General features: G+C 35.0%; 1 protein-coding gene across 2 annotated transcripts in view; it reads right to left on the bottom strand.

Annotated features, from left to right (window-relative positions):
- EXOC2 (exocyst complex component 2) overlaps positions 1–24,419 on the bottom strand; it is a 126,499-nt gene that overhangs the window by 32,259 nt on the left and 69,821 nt on the right. For both annotated transcript variants that reach the window (XM_021544771.3, XM_085571326.1), the window contains exons 14-23: positions 21,771–21,839; positions 21,350–21,507; positions 18,170–18,291; positions 14,573–14,634; positions 12,284–12,364; positions 11,327–11,386; positions 10,419–10,480; positions 8,925–8,991; positions 6,884–7,000; positions 2,903–3,044 (exon numbers count right to left, since the gene is read on the bottom strand). In XM_021544771.3, the coding sequence (XP_021400446.1) occupies positions 2,903–3,044; positions 6,884–7,000; positions 8,925–8,991; positions 10,419–10,480; positions 11,327–11,386; positions 12,284–12,364; positions 14,573–14,634; positions 18,170–18,291; positions 21,350–21,507; positions 21,771–21,839 (940 nt within the window). The remainder of the gene's footprint in view (positions 1–2,902; positions 3,045–6,883; positions 7,001–8,924; positions 8,992–10,418; positions 10,481–11,326; positions 11,387–12,283; positions 12,365–14,572; positions 14,635–18,169; positions 18,292–21,349; positions 21,508–21,770; positions 21,840–24,419) is intronic.

The following is a 24,419-nucleotide window of genomic DNA, read 5'->3' as shown; positions in this document are numbered from 1 at the left end:
AAAGCTGATGCAGAAACAGCCCATAAAAAAACTTCATGCAAACTCTAATGTCCTGGCAGTCATCCAGTAAGGATGCAACAATACACATCACTGATAGCATCTCTCAGGAACACAACTGCAGCCTAAATAGTTTGCCTTGCCAAGCCCTTTTCTTCTTTTTTTAAAAATTAAGACTTTGAAAGTCAAAATCCAAACCAAGAAAATGAAACAAAATCTTTACAATTTGCAGACATAAGATTACTGAAAACAGATGATTTCCAATATACAATCTTTTCTTAACAAATAAATATATCACTGTTTAACAAATCCTTGAGTGAACGATGTGTTTGACTCAAGTTAGACCCACTCCTTGTCATACGTATGCTATTTCAGTTTAATAAAGTAGGTATTTTCTATGCTGTTGGAGATTAAGTATTACAAAGCTTTGTTTGTTTTGGGTTTTCCTAGGAGAAAAATAAAGACAGATATCTACTGCACTATTAACTGCATTGTTTAGATTACGTATATTTTCTCAATTAAAATTTTACTTTACAATTTAAAGTTGTTTGTGAGTATCAGTTTATTGAAAAAGTATCAATTTCAATTATATGGCTCTTGGCTGATTTTTTTTTTTTTCTAATTGAATACTAGAAAAAATCTGATTCTCATTTGCCCCACAGAGAGGTTTTTTTTCATCCAGTCCTTTTAAATTACAAAGTTCAACTACCTTCATGAAGAGGTTACCTATTAATCACTTACTAATTATCTTTAGGGCCCCAAATATTTCCAGGGTAAATGAACCACTGCTATAATCAAACAGAATGAAGCTCCTCATGGCTACTTTGTCCAGGTTTTGGCTGGGATAGAGTAAATCTTCTTCCTATTAGCTTGTATAGTATTTACTGTAATCTATGAGAATAATATTGATAACACATCCATGACTCAGGTGCTGACGAGCAATGCTCAGACTAAATCAAGGACTTCAGTTTCTCATGCTGCCCTGCCAACGAGTGGGTGGGGATCCATGAGAATCTGGGAAGAGACAGCTGGGCAGCTGGTCCTGACTGGCCAAAGGATATTCTATACCATAGGATGTCATGCTCAGGATGTAAACTAGGGGGAAAGCTGGCTGGGGGTAGGCTGGGCATTGGTCAGTTGGTGGTGAGTAACTGTTTTTCATTTGCATCACTTGTTTTTCTTTCTTCTTTCCTTGCGGTTTATTTATCTCTTTGTTATTTTCCTTTTCATTAAAATTTATTTTATTCTTTTATTTCAATTATTAAACTGTCCTTATCTCAACATCTGTTTTTTAACTTTTACATTTCTGATTTTTTTTCCCCTCATTCCACCAGGGCAGGAGAGGAGTGAGAGAGCAGCTGTGTGATGCTTATTTGCTGGTTTATGTTAAAACATGATACTTCAATACAGTAGTCAACAGAGTACATTTAACAGAGGTTCATTAATTGGAAAGGTAACTAATCATCAAGGTGGAGAAGCACAGAAGTAGTGTCTATATGTTCTTTTTTAACCTGTCTAACTTGAGGATTAATAAAAAAACTCTGAAGAAATTTTCTACTATTTTGAATTGGCCAACACTATGATATGCAACCTGAAGAGGTGTCTCTAATATTCACTATCTTCACTTCAATTTTGGCCATAAAGTTACAGAGAAAGCACATTAAACCAAAAATAAATTGGACAAAAAGAAGGCTGAGATTCACCTGTATTAGAAATGCAATATTCCCTTTAAAAAAAGAAAATACTACAGAATTATCCTAAAGGCAATGTGAGCCTAGAAAGTATATGCCAATGCACTAGATCAAGAAATGAGCATCTAAAAAGCTGACACAATGTCTTGGTTAGCTGGTGGGCCAAGTGAAAATACACTTCAAATATGATTACAAGTTATGTATTATTCAGAAACATTTTTGAATGTTCAAGATGAGTATCTAAGCTATTTCCGCAGTGCACTGCATCACAGCATATACTGTCAGCACAGAAGTATTAACAAGAGATGGAAGATGCACTTTTATCTAAAGTAATAAACTCTAAGATCCTTTTGCCTTTGAGCAAGGAAGCACCTGCAGCTCTTGATTCACAGGTTACCAGTGTAATTACCTCCATATCCAATTTTTAAGTACCACTGAATTTTTACTAAGTCTGCCACATAAAACTCTATGAAAAAATCAAAACAAGAATGTACAAATTGATTAGGAAAAGATCACCTTCAAAATGCTATGTCTATGTCACTGAAACTAATTTCTACTTGGTATTACCAGGCATTTATGTGATAAAGAATTCAAATGTACCAATTTTGCACAAGACAATTTACACGATCAAAGAACCTAAGTGTGCACAGTATTCACTACTGAAAAAAAAAAAGGCAGACTCATTTATATTTTATGCTCCCTCAAAACAGAGGATATTAAAGCATCTAAATAATGACTAACATCTCGGTTATTTTAAACACCTTATACCTGCTGTTTGATGGTTTAACATTCTTTGCTGAACTACTGCTATAATACACATTTTGTCATAATTTTACCTTTTGAGAACTGTAATTACATCTATTATCAAAGTAGCCAGATTCTACTGCAAAATATCCCAAACTACCTCAGTGAATTTTATAGGAAAATAGCAAAGATGGCTTTTATAATTCTTTCTATTATATACAAGCAATGAAGCAAAATAATCACAAAAAACAAGTACTAAAGAGATTATCAATAATGAAAGCAGCTTTAATCATTTGGGGATATTTGAAAAATTATTTAGGAATTAAGTAAAGTCTGCGAGAAAGAACTCATAATGAGAACATGTCAAAAGTTAAAAACACAGACTAGAAAAAAGTTTTTAATTGTACAGTATATTTTAGCTCCTTTCAATCACTGTTAAAATCACTTGAGTTTAATAAGCAGATATTTACCTGTTGGAATGAGACAATCTTTCCAATCAAAATATCCTGCATAAATGCCAGGTTCTAATGACCCAACTATTGGATCTGCCTTGAATTCAATGTACATTTCAAACAATCTTTGATCCAGCTCTTTCAAGGATTCCATACTAACCTAAAAAATTAAACGAAAAAAAGGAAAAAGAACACAGTAAATAGTCATTAACTAAAAGAAGTTAATCACATATCCAAAAAATCATGTCTTTATTTTCAGCAAAAATCAGCAACTAAACTATACTATACTATACTATACTATACTATACCCAGTATAATTTTTCCCCAACTGTATTCAGCAGTAGACATTTTCATGACAAATACAAGGAAAGACTAAGCAGGCAGATCATTAAGTGTCTACTGCCATGATTTTTTTCCTGCATGTCAGGAGGTCTTTATCTTGCAAAGTAAACAACTGAATTTTGTGAATGCTTTAAAATATACCCATAAAAAATTCCATCCTTAAACATGAAGATTTTTGCATAACACTGTGGATTTATTAATTTTAATTTTATAATTTCTCACTATATTAAAAAAATTCTTTCTTTATTTAGAAGTCTCTGTGTTCTGAAATTGAACCTATGGACTTTCTACTTCAACTGCACAACAGAAGCAGAAGCTGCAGCTCACAAGCATCTGCAGAACTCTTCTCTTTAACAGCTCTCCATGCACTTTTCTGTAATTCACACAACTTAGCCATACTGAAAGCTAAGGGGATATGGACAGTTTATTCACTGTCATCTGAACAACTTTAAATTTTTTACAAGGTTTTTTTATTAAACAAAGGTATCTCCTGTAATTATAGCTTCTACAATGATTCTGTAACACAATGCGTATCACAAAATGTTGAAGCAGAACACTAGTATATAAACATGGTAATGGACACTACATGAAAATAAAAATAAATGAAAATTAAGATCAAAATCTCGTGTGACTTCTGCTGAAAAGTATTTACCTTTATAAATAAGAACTTAAGCAACACAAAAATAAAGCTTTTACACTAGTGTTCATTTTCCTTAACAATCAGGGAAAAGGCACACACACATACACACATATGTATATATGAATAATAATTTCCAGAAGTAAAGGCATTTAAAAATGAGGTCTGGTTTAAAAGCATGTCTCTAGATCAGACTGGGATTTCAGAAAAAGAAAGAAAAGACTCCTTATCATTCATTTATAAGTATTTAATACTGCAAACTGTAGAATAAGGGTTGAACCTTATTCACTAAAGTCTCTAAATTGTGCTCTACTCTGGTATGTCTACATTGTTAAATAAAAAGAAAAAGGAACTGCAATATTTGAGTCGGGAACAGAAGTAGAGAAGTTTTCAGGAAGGAGATCACAAGTATAAGGGAAAATAGTTGTTACTGAGGTCAAAACTGATGTTAGGTAAGTTGGGATGGTGAAGCTGGTGCTCAGAAAGAAGATACACCATGACTTTCCTGCTTTTATAGGTGATGAACCTGAACCTTCTTTGATTTGTCACAAGAGGATCTCTATTCCAAAAGCAAGCTCTCTATAAGACATAAGAAGATCAAGGCTATTTTCTTCCTCTTTTTCTTCTACTTGACTGCCTATTTTTAAATAGAAGAATACATTTTAAAAGGTACAGAAATATTGCTCTTTCATCCTCTTACAAATGCTTCAAGATATTTTTCACTTCAATTTCTTATGATTAGGGAGAATAGCAACTCTTAGACCATTCCTATTTAGACCATTCCTATTTAACTTTAAACTAGTGGGAAAAGTAAGTTTGAGTGCAAAGTCTCTGCAAATATCACTCATTCATAGAATCTGTGAAACAACTGCTTTAGTGTTCCTCAGCAAAGTTTTTCAGAATTAAGTAAGTTGACCTTCCACTTTTGCAGTCATCCAGTGCAAAAAATCATCTACACATTCAACACAAGCTTTTTTGTTTCATACAAGTTCTCTTCAACCTGTTTCAAGTTCAATACACAAGTAAGATTAGTGGTAATCTGGTTTTTCAGCTGGTGGAAAGATTGCAGGAAAGAATGAACAATTTTGAGCCCAGGATTGGGGGAAGGAAGCAGAGCAGAAGTCCTTAACATTCACCATGTATACTCATTTCCCCCATTTTCAAGTGGGCTAAATGCTTATAAAAATAGACAATTCTCACATTGTTGCCTTTCATGAACATCCCAATGATTCCTTTTCAATTCTTGCATTAAAGCCATTTTAAGCCTCGGCCCTTTAACGTTATCTAATTATCAGAACTGTGGAAACAATTTTATTCAGAAGCATAATCAATAAGATGGGTAAATTTTATGGGATACATGTTTTTTTTTTTTCTACTTTCTAAATCACTAAACTGATGATAAGTTGAATTAAAGAATCTCCACAGAGAAGTACAAGAGTCATGAGTATGTGCCAAGGTAGCATGTACTAAAAGTACAGTGCTATGTTTGGCTGCTTTATGTAAGTTTGTATTTGGCACACTAAGAAAAAAATTGAAATAACCATATAGAATGTAAGAAAATTTTCTTGGCTACAATTTATAATTTCTGTACTTCAGAATATTAGATAATAATGATTTCCTGACTAACAAAGACAACTTTAGAAAAAACACCCTAGTGTAAGAACAATAGTTTTTTACTAAAACACATTACCAAATTCACTTTAAGATTAAATTTATAAAGGTGGCAGAATTTAGAAGTATGACTTAGTTTCAGTCTTTTCAGATAAAAATTGAAAATTACCAATTCTTTATTATAACTTTTTAATCTAATATTTAAATAAATTAAAAACTTTCAGGAGTTTAGGTGACAGAACAAAAAACTGAAACAATCAACCCACCTCTCCAAACATCTGTGAGCTTACACCCTCATTTTAAAATTAATAAAGAGCTGAAAATTTGCCCTCTTATGATGACTATCTAATTATCCTAATCCCTCTAGCTGGCATAACCCATTGGTATGTCCCATAAATGCAGCATTGCATCAGTCAGAGTTTTCAAAGGGTTAACACAGATTGGAAATTAATCTGCCACTTCAACATCTGCATTTGGTAATTTATAAATGTGCCAAACTTTTAGTGGAAATACTTTGAGATGGCTGCGCAAGGCAGGGTGTTGAACACATATATAGCAGATGTCTTAGCTGCTTCCAACGGTACCAGGCTCAACTCCCAGTAGCAAAAAAATGCCAACAGCCAGAGTAATTTTCTACAGTGTACTAACCACATAAATCATAGCAATCCCTTTCAAATGTTACTCAAAACTACTTAGGCTGTAGAAATTCAAGCAACATTCAGGCATAATGGGACTAAGGATATACTACATAGTTGAACAATCAGTTTGAGTGAAATACTGTAGTCTGTACTGGAAAAGATAACATTTTACTTCCAACCAACAAACATTTCTGTAAATAAACTAGCTTTATGGTCCTAAGGATTAAGTCACAACATTTCTCATAAGAAGTGATTAATCTTTACAAAAAGGCAGGAAAATGAGACAGCTACTGCCACCCACTTTGACATTTTCGTTCTTTGAAAAAGAAAAAACAACAAAATCCCCCCCAACAAACACAACAAAAAAACCCCATGAACTAGTTTACGAACAAGAGCTATCAGTAATGCAGATTTCCAGATGAAATAATTTATCAAGTATATTCCTGAGATAACAATCTTTTACTCTCTGCATTGAGAGAACACAGTGACATTAAACAGTGTTACTAAGAAATCTGATAAGCTCTGTCATTGAGCACAAGTCCTGAACAAGAGCTCACACTTTCTAGACCAGCTACTTAAGCCCTGTATGAACACACAGAACCATATTCTTCTTGTTGTTGCATCCAACCAATGCTTGGACTCCCACCTATTTGTGGAAGACTCACCGAGGAGTCATTTTGGATGTCTGGGCACTTGCACCTACTTTTCACAGAAGGGAAAACAAATAAAAATCTTCAAGCAATGATGCTTCATCCCAGTGCCCTCACTTACTTGAGTTATTTTATCAACACCTTGGAAGCCATGTTTCTCAAAATGTTCAGCTATATTTAGGAAGGTATGACGTTCCAGGTAACGGCAGTTACTGAGTGCAATTAAAAGTCTCTGCTCCTAAAAATTAAGAGAAGAAAGAGCGTAACAGTTGAAAAAAGAAGTATCATTATAACCAACACTGTAAATGTATATAGAGTATTTTACTGACTCTCTGTGCATAATAAACATTCTCATAAATAAAGTAGGGTATACAAATATTTTTGTCAACAAACTACTGAGAACTGAATAAATATCAGGTATGATGATTGAACATGATGCTTCCTCTTATAGGATCCAGAGCATTCATTGGAATAGTTATGACTAATACAGAACTGTGGTTTAAGACTTCTTTACGAAAATTAGTTTTGGACAGCTTTCCAGGAAGCTGTTTCTGGATTTTACTTTGTTTCAAGAAATATACTAAGAATTATGACCATCATAATATCAACTACAGATCATCTTCACTTTCCCATGAAGGTGGCTAAAACAAGGGAAGCAGTTACTGAACAAATGTACTCACCAACTCTAAAATACTACAAGGTTCTAAACTACATTATATAATTTATATAATATTATATAGTTTAAGTAGTTTGAAGAAATTCTAGGTGGTTATAATGTATGTTCTTCAATGATTTTTTTTAGCTACAAAGGAGTCAAATACATTCTGGAGTTGAGGTATCAGAATTGCCTTTCTTTCATCTTGATATCAGATATAGCTTCCAAACAAAGAACCATACAAGATAGAACTATTTAAATAGATTGGGTCTTCCCTCTTTCCCTCTCCTCCTTTTCATTTCAAACTACTTTTCCATCTCAGATGAAAGTTAAAATCAATTGAGAAAGTATTTTGAAAACAAAATTATTTGACAGTAAAGTTACCAAAACAGCACTGATCTGATTAAAAATGGTACTGGTCTTAAGACCAAGAACTCCTGACAGTTTGGTATTTCAGTAATGTGATGACTAGGACTGAGAGCTGCCTTCTACTTTAAGTTATAATCAGGCAGTATGCAAACTATTTGAAAAATGACAATTTAAAAAATTCAGTGACCAACCTTACTCTAATCACTCACTTTCTCTGTTCTCATTCAAGAAAGAGAAGACAAAATATCTTATGATTTACATAAGAAAACAATACCATGGAACCATGGAAACCAGACATTGTCTAAAATTATGATTTTTTTTTTAACAGTTTTGTACCTATGACATATAGGAAATAAGCCACAAGTCAACAATTAATATCAAATCTATGTATTGCAAGAATATAATAATATAAAGAACTAGTTATTATGTCTACACTTCGGAACCTTGCTCCAATCTAGCAATCTGTGATTCTTTATTGTAGCAGAAATGCTTATTACTCTGGTAAATTAGGCACAGTTGGGCTTCTGACACCATTTAAAAGCTGTACTAAGGAATATTAATTTCACAAGACATTACATTTCTTGCAGGTAAAACATGTATTTTTTTAATCAGCTACTTAAATGAAAGAAAGTACACTAACCAAAGTGTCAAGAATATTAAAAATTCTTTTCCAAGTTCCTAAAAACACAAAATCAAATAAGCCAAACAAATAACCAATACTTAGAAAATTTTCTGGGGGAAACTGTATTACTGAAAATCTCTATCTCTGTGGGTTTTAAAAAGTAACTAATAATCAGACTGATTCTAATCTAAAACAAGGTGATAAATCAAAAATCAAATCCTCAACTGACTTAACACCAGTGCTATTTTCACTGATTTCTTTGATGCCATTTTAGTTTCTAAGGACCTGTTTTCAAAAATCACTTTCATGAGTTACCTTAACAAGGTACACTAAGATACCATAAAAATCAGTGCTTTCAACAAGAGAAATGCCTACAGAATACAAAATAATTCTCTATAAAAAAGAAAACAAAATAAACAATATTTACAATATTGTATCAAAAAAAAATATAGACATATTCCTGTATCTTTGAGAAGTATTTTCACATCAGCTTTTAGATATAGAAGCCAAACTTACTGAAGAAAGACTTGATTCTTCATGAATGCTTCCAAACAAATCTGGAGATGAAACATCAACTGAAAGACTAAGAATATTATTTAAAAAGTAAGTATATACAAAAATATAGTGCTTTGATTATTTGATACATGGTGGATTCAAATCAACAGGAATGAAATGCTGCCACAGTGTCCACCAAGAGTCTTCTTGGTGCCTCCCTGCTAGCTCCGACACGGGGGCTGCAAGGGACACCCTTCCGTGCTCAGGAATGAGGAAGGGCAGCTAAGGGTTACGAGCCCTTTTCTCGGAAGCCACTGGTGGTGATGGTGAGGGAACCAGGAGGGGACAATCCAGGCTGTATAAATCCAAGGTTTATTGGCAGTTGCAGGGAGCTCCTGGCCTCAGGGGACGGGGGATAGAGGGGAGTGGGACATGAAGTAATTGACAAGCAGGACAACATATCAGGGAGCTGAGGAGAGGGGACCCCTGTCCTTGGCCAATCACTCAACGCCCCTCATGGAAGCTTCTAGAGAGAGGGGCTAGAGAGTCGAGTGACAGACAAGGTGACAGGGAGGGGATATGGGGAATGACAAGGGAATTTCTAGGGATTTGGGAGGAGTGGGGATGGGACTGACATTTAGGGATGAAACCATAAACGAGGGAAAAACAGGGACAACCCAAATAACATAATACAACAAAATGCAATTCTGTTTCAAATCCCCCCTACACCAGATAACAAAGCAGTCCATGTTGTTCAGTTTTTCCAAGATGCCCACAAAGCCTGCAGGAGGAACTTGGTGGTCTGACAGCACTATTCTAGCTATAGACCTTTCATTTCCTTCCTAAAGCATTTTTCTTTTCTATAATTTCTATGTTTTGCCACAGATTCTGTTTTTACACCTATCCACCCAATGGTCATCTGAATAGGAAGAAAAAGAAATTTCATTAAAACCAGAGTTAATTTGCCCTTTGCAATGCATATTTTTATATTTGCCAAGTCTCTGGCTTTTCACAAAGGCTTGTAACTCCTGGAAGCTCAGGCTATTCTGACTTGTTTTGGTCTCTAAAATAAGTGGCTCATAAGAATTTATTGAAGAAACAGCTTTCGTGAATTTAGCAGAAATACCAATACAATCAGTAAAAAAACAGAAGGGAAGAAAGGCAGGGGATGTTTCACCATGACTGGACATTAATTAGTGACAGTACAACTGATTCCATGTAAAGTCATGTCAAAACCAACAAGTCTGCTTGAACAGCACACAACTTGTGTCACTGAATAAAACAGTGTAAGTAATGTAATATTAATTATCTTGTATGATCTTCATTACAAGATGCCACACAACGTTTTGACATAAAAAGTACCTGGTCTTATTTCAAAGCATTACTATTCAGAGGCAAAAGTATTCACAAGAAATAAGAAATATGAAAGAGATAAAACCACATCCCCATTTAAATGTAAGACTTGCACACACAGTTGCAGAATACTACACATAAAACTTATTTCTTTTTACTTACTGTGATGTATCTATGTCACCATCAGGTTTGGTGCTTAGTTGTTCCAAACAATCTATAAAGCCCTAGGAAATAATAAAGCAAGATCTAAATTTTCTGCCAGAACTAAAAGATGTTCTCACAAATTCACTTTTGCTACGCTCAATAAAAGCAGAGCAATCATCATCACCTGGTTTTGTCTTAAACATTAGTTACAATGTTTAGTTACAGCTTTTGAGTGCATATTTTCTATTTTGCATGCATCATAGTGTACTTGTAGGAAAACACAATATTTTTTAACCCTGACAAGTAATTTTCATGATGCATGTTTAAAATTATTCAGTGATAATCTTTTGATTAGCATGGTCAACAGTTTTCATGTGCTAAATCTGAACATTGGATTCCAAGTAGAAATTGCAGAAGCCTCACTATAATCCTTTTGTTGCTTCGGCTCATAATTTCTTATTTGAGGAGACTATTAAAATGGTTCAAAACCTAAAGAATGCTAATACCAAATTTCAAATAAATTTTAAAAAATCAGATTTTGTTACAAAGAACACTGTTTTCTGCTACAAAAATTAAAAGCCAGATCCTCAGCTGATGAAAACCAGAATTTCTCCTCTCACTGCAGTTATTAGATGTTAGATGGTATCAGCTCAGGAAGCATCAATTATCAGTAAAATCCTGAACAATCACATTCAGTAAAATACTTGAATATGTCACTTACTCTCTCAGGATTTGCCATCACCAGATTGACCTAGTCAGCTCTACCTACTTTTAAAGTCAAACATTTCTCAGAATCCCTGAGTGTACCACAGGAATAACACAGTCATCAACTTAAGCTACCTTTTGGGAGGTGGCTAAGGTATAACGCACACATTTTTGATCGTCACTTGTGTTGACAATTTCATACTTCAAAGCGATCAAGATACCTGCATGATCCCAATGCTTAGTTGGCACACATCCTCCTGTGTTTTCTGATGCTGGAAAACCTGAGGATGCAAGCATATTATTTCAGCAGAACAACTTCACAACTTCTCAAGGAAGACCTGAGTTAACTTATGCCTAAAGAGATGACACAATTAAAAGAATGCCTGCTGGGACACTGTTTTCTTACAGATCAATTTCAACTTTTCTCTATCCTAAAAACTGGAGACAATACAAGTCTCAGTAAACACTTTGATAAGCATGAGTAGATAACACAGTAAAAGGAAGGAAATCCTAGCACATGTGGTATGTGTCATTGTTGGCTAATGGAATTGCCGCAAAAGCTCCCAGGATATTTCAAGGTCTTCACATTCTAAAAAAGATGATTCATCATGCAGGTGAATTCACTGCAGATTATTTTGAATAATGGTCACTAAGAAAATAGACCAGCTAATCAGAAAGATTAATGTAAATGAGGAGAGAGAAACAATATCTATACATAGAGCCCCAAGGGAGTTTGGAAGTGTCAAACTCACTTAAACAGAAAATACCAATGTTTCAATCATGAGGGCCTCAAGGGACTAAATAGATGGGGACAAAAAATTGAATATAAGTTCTTCAACTAATTTGGATCTAACACTAAGTGAAGAGTAACTCCTAGGAATGGCCTCTCCCTTTTTTATTTTAGCTGTAATGTCTACTGCTATCTGAAAATTACATGAGTAGCACTTTTTTTTCCAAAAGAACAGCTTTAAGGTTTTAAATACAGGTTCCATCCGCCCCATCAACACAAATTACCTTTAACAAATGAAGCAAAATCAGAAGTCTAAAAGCTAGCACAAGTGAAAAGGCGTACATGGGAAATAAATACAGAGGAAAGTTATACCACTGGATCATTCTCTGAAAGTTCTTTTCATGGTTTCAGAAGAAGAACAAAAATGAAAACATAAATCAAAACTTACACTGGCTTCTCCAGGTTTGCAGTCCAACACAGTTTTAAGAGATTGCAGGGAACGAATAATGCACTGTTCAAACTGGGATGGCTGAAAGTCAAATGAGTTGTTAGCTGTAGATAAGCATGTTAAATATACATTACACAAATACATAAAAACTTACACGGTGTATAGTAAGCTCTTCACTTACAAATTATCCCAAATAAGGGGTGGGAAGGGGAAAAAAAAAATCACACTTCATGTATTACTAGAGGATCCTTTCATAGTGATGAATGAGAGACTTTTAGACCAAACAGCCTTGTATAAAAGGCTTAGGAAAGATCTTTGGAGCTTTTTGTGGTAGCATTACAGATGCCTGTTGACACACTCCCTCCTCTGCACCTTGATCCAAGATGGAATTTCACCTGAGATGTCCAATATTTCTGCATTGTATTTCAGCAAAAGTTTTCTAAGAAAATCAGACTGAAGCTTGTTTCAAATGGAACAAAAAATGTTTTGAGGGGATGTTGTTACCTTCAGGTTTCCAAACCTGAAATTTGACTGTCTCGATAACATGTATCAATTTAATCCTGAAAGTGCAAACAAGTTCACAGCAGTCACTTTTTCCTTGTCTTTGTCTCTTCTCTGATAAGCCACACTTCATTTTTTTTAAAGCATGTTTCTGCTGCTATTGGGCAAGAACCTATTGTGCAGGACAACATGCAGCAGTCACTACTCCAGAAAAGTGAGACATCATCTTACTGGATTTGGGTCAAAGAAGTGGACAAAAATATTTTTAAGTCCTGTAAAGTTGCTTTTCATTCAGTACATAGTTTATCGCATGCCACCAACTTTAGGCTTAGGAATAACTTTTATTTCTGTAAATGACGGAGGTGGATTGGGAAACTGATGCTACATGGCAAAATGAAAATAATTTAAAAGCCACTATGACAATTTGTGTTTAATATTTTTGGATCCCTTAAAAGAAGAAGGCCAGCAGTAAAGTGCTGCTCTTGGGTTTTTGCTTCCACACTATAAAACATCACATATCAGGAGAGGAAAGTTGTTTAGATACGTGATTCTTTGGATATTATGAAGCTGAAAAAGCCTGGTTCTGTATCTCACTGTATCTTTTACCTGGAATATAAACACTAAAGAAGTCTTTAACCTTTCCTACAAACTTAAAATACAGTTTCTACCCCAAGCCTAAAATGTCCCCAAATAGACTGCCTGGTCCTTTTTCATATTGGTTAACCTTTACTCTAATATTACTGCAATGAACTCTACTATAGTAGGTAAACAATCTCTCTATGACAAAACACAGTCAACTTCGACCACTAAAATTTGGCATGTTTCAACCATGGCCTCAAAAGGTATGTAGTGATGTACTGCATACAAGGAATGAATGGGTGATTTCTAAGCACAAAAATTACTTAAGCTGTTTTTTAATAAAGATGGGTTAGTCTACAACACAAATATAAAGAAATAATGTTTCTGTGGAAGACCCTTCCCCCTGCCTTCATTCAGCGGATGAACACAGTGAAAAACAGAAAGGTTAAGGGACTTGCCCATAGCAGCAGCAACTGAAATCAAGACCAGAAGCTGTAAATCTGTGATAGTACTACAACTGACAACAACACTCCTTCCTACGGTATGCATATTGTGACTGCTTAATGTCCTCCTACTCAACTTCAAACACGTATTTATAGAAGCAAATAAGAACTAAAAAATTCTGTGGAGCATTCCCTTAGATAACATACACAAAGCAATTGTCCCTCCCACAGGCCTTTTCTGCTTTCGCAGATTGTATTTAAGTCACACCTACAACATGCTTGCTGTGTTTTAGGCATTACTCATTACTGTTTATTTCCAGAAAGCGACTCACTAATTTATCTGAATTTGGTTTCAAGTCATTGGTTGTTTGCATGTAGGCAATATGCTAAATTAGTAGTTTTTCAGTTCAATTTCTCATTATAACATATAAGTGATCTATTTATTCAGCTACAGACCAATTCTGTGGTAGCATGCCTACTAAGTTATGAAGCATTTTGATGTGAACTGAACTTGTGACCTTAAGTATGACTTTTTACTCCAGTACACCATTCAAAGAGGTAACCATTCAAACAAAAATTTAATTAAAAAAAAAATAGTGTCCCATATTTTAATATTTTAATAAAACTACAGACACCAGTATGCACACACAGATAAAATCCAAGGTATTTTAAATTTTGGAGAATATAGAAATCACTTTCATTACCCATGCAAAAGAAAGAAAAAATCCAGCAATGGAAGAGCTTACAAGACACCAAGTATACCCACCAACGATGTCAAACCTTCATTGTCAACAACCCAGTCCTCCTTTTCAGCTAACCTCTTTATATCTGTAGAACAGAGTAATAGGGGAAACATGGGATGGGTGGGTGGAGAGAGAAGGTATAAATTTTAATTATTAAAAAATTCTTGAACTTGAAAAGAAACCACAGACAGTGGCACTGCAATGACTAGGCATACAAGCAAATCACACTACAAGCTTCAAAGCCTTCAGTACTCTCAAATGACTAAGAATGGAACTCACACTTGGAGTGCTGCTGATACCACACAGAGAAGCATATCTATGATACATGGCAGGACTTGCATGAAGCACATTGTTTACTGGAAAGCTTAGAATTAAAGGAGTATTGCAAAGGCTTTGGGTTTGTTTTTGTTTTGTGAATTTTTAATCACAATTTAAAATACTTCAACTACGAACCCAAGTCTCTAGCCTATAACACTCTAGCTCTTAATTAAAAACGAAAGAGAAACTGTCTAGCATTTTAGCAAAGACAGAAAGGACGTAATATAATTCATATTCAGAACTATAAAAGAAGCACAGGATCCTCACTTAGGGTCAAAGATCTATGGTGCTCGATTTTTCTTCAAAAGTACATGAACACATATGCAAAAAGCACTCTCTTCCACTACCCAGAAGGTATTCACTTATACAAGCCTACTATATAACTATTTATTGGGATGTGAATCCAAAACTTATACACTATAAAAACACAATTCTTCTCTGGATGGTGTGCATCATGCATCATCACTGTGTTTTAGGCTTAACTGAAGTGTAAACAGAAAAAAGATGAACTGTGTGCAACTGTGTGCAGTTTGCAGGGCTTTGACATACAGTTTTCCCCCACAGAAATTGCTCATCAGAAGTGTCTGCATATCATGAAACTCTCTTTTAAATGAAACAAAAATTTCAGTGAATTACCATCTCTTCTAAAAATCTAAGAAAAGAAGATAACTAATGCATGCAAAAAGTTTTCTTCAAAATATTAGTACTTTCTGTAGCTAAATTAAGAAGCTTAGTTATAGCATCATACTCTGCAACTCTCACAGAAGTATAGGCTCAGTGAGGATAAAAGGCATTAAGAGATTGTGTAGAATAATGACTGTTCACTTTCCTACTTAATTCAGTTGATATTCTTCTAAGGGTTTAGCTTGCACTGGTCTGCCTTTACATGTTTTTGTGGCTGCTCACTTTTGCATTCTGTTCTTAGCTAAGACAAATATAAAACCCACCAAATTTCTTTCTCATATTTCACTGCTCATCAAATTCCAGGCAAATACATGTATTTGTAACTCCCTGTCTAGTCTGGCATTCACATAATTTCTCTTTCATGACCTTTATGACCAGTGACCACATACAGGAGGGAAAGAACACAGACTGCCTCTCAGGGCCAGCATGTGTACATGGTGTTTATCGTAAGACAACAAAAAAACTCCTGTGCGTGGGCAGGTTTATTGTATTTGAAAAGCTAAAGTGCTGTAATGAATATTTTAACTACATCTGAATGCCTTTACCAACTTACAACATGCAGCAAGAGATGAGACTGAAGGTTATATCAGAACTTTACTCATATTTCAGAGATATTAGAGAGGTGAAATTCAAGTCCAGGAGGAGCCTTTTTGACTTACATGTTGCAGATATAGCTACTTCTGAGATACATTTACATAGCTCCATAACAATATCCATTACCTGTACTTTCACTCGTTCCCCAATAATAAGAGTTTTTTCAAAGGTCCAATTAACCTGGTCATGTGCAGAAAAAAAATCCCCACTATCTTAAATTCATTAAATTCATTTAAATTCACATTCCAGAAGTACAATTTTCTTTAGTAGGCAAAGAACAAAAAATAGGGGATCACAGATAAGGTATGCAATGGAACAGAATGAGTTATGACACAAGCAGGCATCTTTCCTCCTGTTTGATGCTCTAGCCAACACACAGAACTGCTTCACTGACAGGGGAGGGAAGCAGCGGCCAAGGAATGCTGCTGTTATGGCTAGACTAAAGAGAGCTACATTATCCAGCCAATAACACTTACCAGCATCCCAAGGGACCTACTTTCTTTTGATTCAAGAAAGAAAAGTATTTATTAAAAACTAAGGTGCAGACTACCACAAGAGTTTTTCCTACACAGAAAGTGTGGCCAGCAACCAGAACATGCAGAGCAGAAACTCTGAGCAAAGAACTGGGCTATTGCCCTGATGCAACAAGTACATAAAACCAGTAACACAACAGATTTTTTCATAATTGGCCACATATTGGAGGTCTCTGCACTGTGCTGGAGAAGCTAGGTAGGTAGCTCAGAGATTGGATAAGCCAAGGACTGTCAAGAAAATGGTTAAAGAGCTAAATACTTCCTTCCTTTGAAACAGCAGGATACCTGAGGACTCCCTCACAGTTCCTAGACAGAAGAATAAGTCAGTCCAAAAAGATCATACTCATGTCACAATTAAAAGGAAAAAAATATCTTACACCATCAAGAAAAAACAATTGAATTCAATCGTGCTAAGGGATGAAAAGCAAAATAGACTTTCTCATACTTAATGTGAAATCTGAAATTGTGATAATACTTCACAGAATTTTAAGGATAAAGGCAATGTGTGAACTTGTTCAGCCAGCTTGCTTGATATTAATGAAGGAAAAAAGTGTTAATTGTGAAATGAGATTTAATAAAACAAGAGTTAAGAATGCAATTCATATCAACATGGTAACAAATAAACCACAGATAACTAATGACTTGTTATCACCAAAAGTTTAAAAACTTGCTTGATATAGCCACCTATTCTTGGCATACTTAAGCTTACAGTAAAACTCTTAGCCTACACAGAATTGAATCATATGTTAAAGATTAATAGTGACTAAACTGTAATAATAAAAAGCCATAATTTTTTTTTAACATTGAGGGTAAGTAGTCTTTTGGAAAAAAATCCCATGGCCCTGCTAAGGGAATTAGTAGATCAATCTGCCCCGATTTTAGGAGAAACATTTATTTCTAGGAGATCCACTTAATTGAAATTTAAGATCACATTAAGTCACATTAGATTTAGAGAATGTGTTACTGGTCTTCACAGTCCAGACACTAATGGCAAAAATTGTGTACACAGCAGGAAACCCTAGGGATTACAATGTTAGTAAAAAGCCTTGGAACCCACACAACTAAAATACTTTATAAAGGGCTGTGGATTGTTTTTTTGGTTTTTTTTTTTTTTTTTGGTCCTTGGGGTTGGGACACTGTTTACTTAATTCTTCATGTTATAGAAAACCTCAAGAAAGAAAATAACTTCTACTTCCAACATGGAAAAGCCGCATAGTGAAATAAATCACTTGCATTGTAGAACTGTCTCAACCCAAAAGAAACAAGTCTAACTTACTATATTTATTAGGCTGAGGGAAGAAAATACTCATTAATTATTTCTGGCAGAAAAATGAAGTACTTCAGTAACTCTTGTGAGAGACTACAGAATCAGATGAGTCCACTGCCACTACAATATCTGTAACAAACACGGTTATCTATAAGACCATGGTTTGGCCTAATTAGGGGCACAAAGAGTGACAGGGAGCAAGGGCACCTGCAGCCTTCCATTACCTTCAGCTGTGTGTTGTAAGGTCACGATAATGCAACGTACACGAAGGTCCAGAATAAGATCCTGGATGATCTGAAGCATGTCATTGGGTATCTCGAGTGCAGTAAGAGACTCAGAACTAAGCCTAGAAAACAAATAAGTTAGGTGGAAGTGTAAATATGAAGGGTTTTTAAGCTGATATGACTACACTGAATTTTTCAGACATTTTCTGCATATATAAATACAACAGCTCCGCTCTCAGTATATCTTTGAAAACCCATTACCCCATTCTGAGAAGATTAATTATTTATTTAAATAAGAAGATTGTAAATGCAGATTTATTTTTCTCTAAGATTACAATAATATCATCACAGCAACATGCCACCTTTTTTCTACCATGTTCTTGCACTTCCCTGCTTGATCTCCTGTCCTATGATCCAAGAATAATCCTTTTGGAGCACAAGCAACCTTTTTTGTTGTTTTTAGATGAATGCCTAGGTCAAATACAAGATCCAGAACTGGGTTTTTGTGATATTTTTTTTACTTGCATGAAAACAATAACCATGATTAAGCTGCCAGAAATGGTGTGCATCAGATTGCTAAGAATATGTATATCATGGGAGCTAAAATATAGCTACTGCACCATGGGCAGAGTAAAATAATTCACTGTTTTGCTTCCAACTCTGACCAGGCACAAAACACTGGTACTACAGGTGAGGATGGAGACATTAATTTCTGTTTTTTTCCTTTAGAAATAGTAACACAGCAGCTACTTGCAAGAACTAGCATTTCAGCTTTCAACTAAAAAACACAGACTTAGGGGCACAGAGGGAAGTTCACTGCTTTTATCCAACTCATAGATCTGTAAGCAAGGACAAGTCAAAGGCAGTCACTGCCATCTGCCCTACTGCTAATACTGGGGACAGTACAGGTAATAGGAAGCACCAAAGTGGAGGAACAGGAAGGCACAAAGCAAACAGGTGGAACATTTTCAATCATGCATCTGTAGGCTCCAGTTCCACCCCTGGTATTGGGCACAAACCACCAAACTCCCACCATTAATGAGGCTGCTCTCCAGCCAGCACAACTATTGAATTAGTAGATTAGAAAAATCTGTACTATCTCAGCCAGTCAGGAAACACAATGTAAATACCTGTCCATGAGAAAGTTAAGTTACTTTAGACTGCACAGAAGCCCTGTACTTTAGAGTTGATTCCACTGAGCACACAGCTGTCACAACCCTAAGATCATCCTTTTTCTCTTACAATACACCCTAACAAATACATACCTTTCCTACCTTTACAGTAAGGCAAAAATCTTATCAGCAATGGCTTACTTGGTTGCATAGATCTAATTTATTCTCTGAAACCTATTCATACTGGGCAATGACAGGATGGGGTACAAGAGAAAGATTGTGCTACCACCTGTGTGATACACACAAATATGTATGCGTGATATCAGCTGTGTGAGACATACAAACAAGCAGAAAAATTAAGATCAACAGATGTAATGACAACTCCTTGTTATCTAATACTGTGAGTTCTATCAGTCTTAAATACAAGCAGAAAACAGTAAATCATATGTGAGATGGCAAAAAGTAGTAAAATTCCATCGTGTGCTTCACAATGACTTTCAGTTATGGACTGTGAAAGTAAGGTTTAAGCTATTACATAACTTTGCAACAAATAAAGGTCTTAGGCAATGTGTAGACTCCTCTTGGGAACAGCCTACCTTCATCATTAGTGAGTCACAAGAATTTTGTCAGACTGTAAAAGTATGGGGGCTTGAAAATTAATGTACTTGCAGCACTTGCACAAATTTCTGACCTGGTCACCACTGATCAATATTCTCTGATGACATGTTCCATTCCTCTTCTCCAGATGGTCCTTTTATTCTCTACTTTTGATCACTTTTCAGTAAAGTCTAGCCCACTTTGCTCAAGTGGCATCACTAAGAAAACAAGAAAACTAAGAAAACAAGGTGGGGAAAGGAGTAGGAGGGAGAGAGGATTTCCCCAGCTCTCAGTTCAGTTATTCATTACAAGGGTAGTGCCCGGAAAGCAAAAGGAGATTCTCTGAAAGAGTGTCTTCATGTAGTCTGTAGCCTTAGCCTGTATCTTATCTCAGATCAGGAGCATAGCTCACCTTTAGAGAACAGCTGCTTACATTTCCAAGCAAGTATTACAGATGTGCAAGTGCTAAAGTCTAGAATTTTATAATTTGAATGAAACTCATGTCTTGCTTCTCATAAAAGGACAACATTGGTGCCTCTTTATATCTTTTCATTAAGTCAGTTCCTTCTTAAATTGAAAGCATTCATAAAACTCAGCCAGAATAACAAACTTCACATAGAAATATTTTTCTATGTGGTTACAGTACAGATAATTTAAGTGACAACAGAGTGACAGAAAGTGTTAAACAGACTTGACAACAGGTGTGTACCATTCCATCTGCACTAAAAATATCTACACATTATTATACCTCTTCCTCTTCTTCATCTGTGCTTTGCCTGTTACCTGCTTTGAAAACTCAAGATCTAAAGTACAGTATCATACCTGGGTATTACTCAAAAGAAGTAGTTACTTTTCAAAAGGCAATGACAACTCTTGTAGGCCCCACAGACAAATGCAAGCAAATTTTGCACATTAGTGAATAATATTGCAATTAATGAAATGCACATTAGTGAATAATATTGCAATTAATGAAATGTACATTATTAAGCTGAATGACATTATAAGCAGGGATATCACCTTCCATTAAACAACTGTAATGGTAAATTGTGATCTAAGAATAGCTACAGTGCAAAACATGTTCTTTTCACCCATTTTGGCAAAGATAGGAAGATATGTAGCAAATGCAGCAAATAATTGCTTTCTACCTTAAAGAATTTAATTGTGTTTCATTCACTGAGTGCCTATGCTCTATGCTGTGCCAGGCAAATATTTTGTTCAAACTTTTTCATAAGATGCTATGGAAAACAATGAATACATTATTATGTAATAAGACTATACCATGAGACATCGATAATTACAGTTGTACATAGAATCCTAAATCTGACATAAGCAATTTTTTTTGCAATCCTGTTTTTGAAAATGTTAACATTCTCAAAATTCAGGGTTTTTAACAAAATGAGTAAAACATTTTGTCTTAAAGCACACACATTCCTTGAATAGAATGATTTTATGAGTCCAGAGATCCATTTACCTTACAGTCTGGATAACATGTGTCAGCCACTGGCCAGAAAGTTCAGATTTCATCTCCCAGCCACCATACTGTCTTAATTCTCCTTCTCGGAGGGTGAATGGAAGCAAGGCTCCACGTATAAGTTTTACCAGAGAGTGCATCACTTCCTGAATCATTTTCTGCATCAGAAGAAGGGGAAGAAAAATCAAGGAAATATCTCTTCCAAGATGCTTAAGCAGCCATGTATTTGCTATATGCAAGAGGGAGAAATGTTACATTTACAGGTGGCTCCATATGGTAGAGAAGGGAGGAAAAGGAGGTGTGAGAGTACACAAATTATACAGGAAATATTATTTTTCAAGGTGACACTAAAGTATCTTGCCATGAAGGACAAATGAAAGAAATTAGGGTTCTCCCTACCACATCTCCCCCAACTACTTACCTTGAAATCATTTTGTCTTTGCCTAGCATTTTTCTTCGATCTTTCCATTTGGCCAGATTTTTCAGCAGTCTTGTAAAAATGAGAAAGTTGAAAAGTGTAAGTATCTTATAACCACTGTTAAAATAATTCTGAAAAAATGGGTTTCAAGGTGAAGAAGTGAAAACTGATGAGTTTATGATGTAATTATAAAAATGAACTCAGGGCATTTCACTAAGCAAAGACTATATATATTTCAATAAACTCAACTTACTGTAGATAAGTACCCTAATGTTTAATTCTGAGGAAAAATGTGTGCTTAAGACAAAGTCAGAGACTTTGAGCAAAGAGTAGCTGCTCAAGCAGTGCAAACTTCCTGAGGTTAAAGTTTTCTCACTGCAGTGTTGGTGAGATCTAAAACACATATAGTCCATTTGTGCATCAAGTTTACATGAAGAAACTGTATTTTTTTAGCATGGAAACTTACCAGAGAAAGACATCAATATGAAGTGAGAGGCAAATTTTGGAATGAAGGCAATTTAGAAATGCATGATGTAGGGGGAGTGCTGCAGGGTTTTTGTTTAGTTTAGAACAGCATTTTGTTACAATGGTCTTTATATAATTCAACTAATTGTAAGAAGACTGCAAAATAAGCAGCATCTTTATTGACAGTTCTTTGAGAACAGAGGAACATGAGTACACTTTGCATGAGACAGTTACAGTTGAAGAAAAACATGATTTGACTAATAGTCTTCCTGTTTGTAGTTCTACCCTTCTGTGAAGAGTACTGAGACCTCAGGAGTAAATTACATTGAAAAAGTTATTTCAAATCCTAGGTGAAGTGCAGATGCGGAACTTTATACTTAGAAAATCTCCTGTTTTATGTTTGTACAGCAACATCTACTGGACAAGAATTGCAATAACAGGACACAAGTGCCCTCAAAGACAATCAGTTTACTTTCAAATGATTCATTTGAAAATAGAGCATTTGAAATGCTCTATTTTTCAAAATCCTTCTTTAGTTAAAGCATTTAAGATTTTTAAGACAAAATAAATTATTTGAAGTGAGCAAAAATTAGAGAAAAATCAAACTGCTTAACAGTTTTGGAAAACACATAGCTATAAAACTCTTGTATGTTAAAGCTCTGATTTATACCATTTCAGACAAGGAGAACAACCTTCAAATTATTGCTGCATTTAACTCCCACTTTTCTCTTCTAAAGCATTAAAAAGAAAATAAATTGTATTCCTTGAAAGTTCAGATAGAAGCTTTAAATTGACACTGGTTTACAGCTGGATTAAACAGAGCAATTCATAGATCCTTGATACATTTTTTTTTTCAGTGGTTTTGAAGAAGACCAATCTTAAACCTTTCTTGCACAGACAGACCAAAACTATCTTGTGGTAAAACCAACGGTTACTACTCACATTTGTGACTTCACCTAGAGTGATTCAAAGAACTCAACTTTTTAAACTGTTGAAATACCACACACATCTTAACTGACAATATTTTAAGGCATACATCTAATCTTTCAGAACTAAAAAGAACACCCTACCTGCCAAAACCCTACAAACTGAACAACATAAAATACATCCTGAAATGCATATGTGGAGATTTTCTTTCTACATTTTTTAAATGTCTTGAAGACTTAAATAAGCTAACTGAAATAACCCTATATACCATTTTTATAGGATGTTTCTTAAAAAAATGTAGCAATTGCTTTGCTTCCTGATTGTTGATGTATACCAAGCATATGGTAAAAGAATTTTCTTTATGAACAATTACAATTTTTACTGTTTCTGACAGCAAAATGCAAACTTTCAGTCTTGAATGCACTGTGATGACAGATATTCTTAGGTGCTCTAGAAATATTCCAGCTTATGCCATCCCCTCCTGTCACTCATCCTCAATTGACTGTGGCATGCAAAACACACAGGAGGAATGGAATCCTTCCTATCTCCCCAAGAACTTGTAGGGCTTCTGTAAGGACCAAAGGAGTGGGAGAAACCAAATGTGTGGGGATTAATTTATCAGAAGTTCAGAATTAGGCCCAAACATAGAAGACCATATGTACCTTACAGACTAACAACAAAACTACCTCTCTTTTTTTATACATTGAAATAACATTTTGTTCTGGCAAGACAGCCCCAAGATCACTACATTTTCCACTTGCAGACATTTTCGTGAGCAAGATTTCTTGATCTTGTTTACAGTTCCAGTCTTTGTTTCTCTAGAAACTGCTTTCTATTTCATTGTAGACAGAAAAAAAAAAAATCACAATAAACTTAAGAGGTGAATTTGTAAAGTTTAATTTTCAACAGTACTGGTGTTGAGAAGAAAGGTTGTCATTTCCCTTATGAAAGAAATTATTTTTGTGAAAGTCAGCAGTACTAAGGTTTATTCTTGATTTTACTTCCTTCTCTGAACATTAGGTGTAAATGTCATATTTTTGTTTTTTATCATGTAAAATGAGAATCACACATAGCATCTATTTCACTGAAGCTATAATGCTCTGTACATTGCGTTCAACATGTAAAGTGCTATAGTATCTATTAGTATCATCATATGAAAACAGGATATTAATTTAAAAATAGTAGCAGAAGGTAGATTAATTCTTTGGAAAATAAGTACATAAGCTTCCAAATGTTCCTTTTCAAAGGCTTTTTTCTTCC

This window comes from Lonchura striata, chromosome 2, assembly GCF_050655825.1.
Source record: "Lonchura striata isolate lonStrDom1 chromosome 2, ASM5065582v1, whole genome shotgun sequence".
NCBI lineage: Eukaryota > Metazoa > Chordata > Aves > Passeriformes > Estrildidae > Lonchura > Lonchura striata.
Note: the sequence above shows the minus strand (reverse complement) of the source record. Positions and strands in the feature narration are given on the sequence as shown.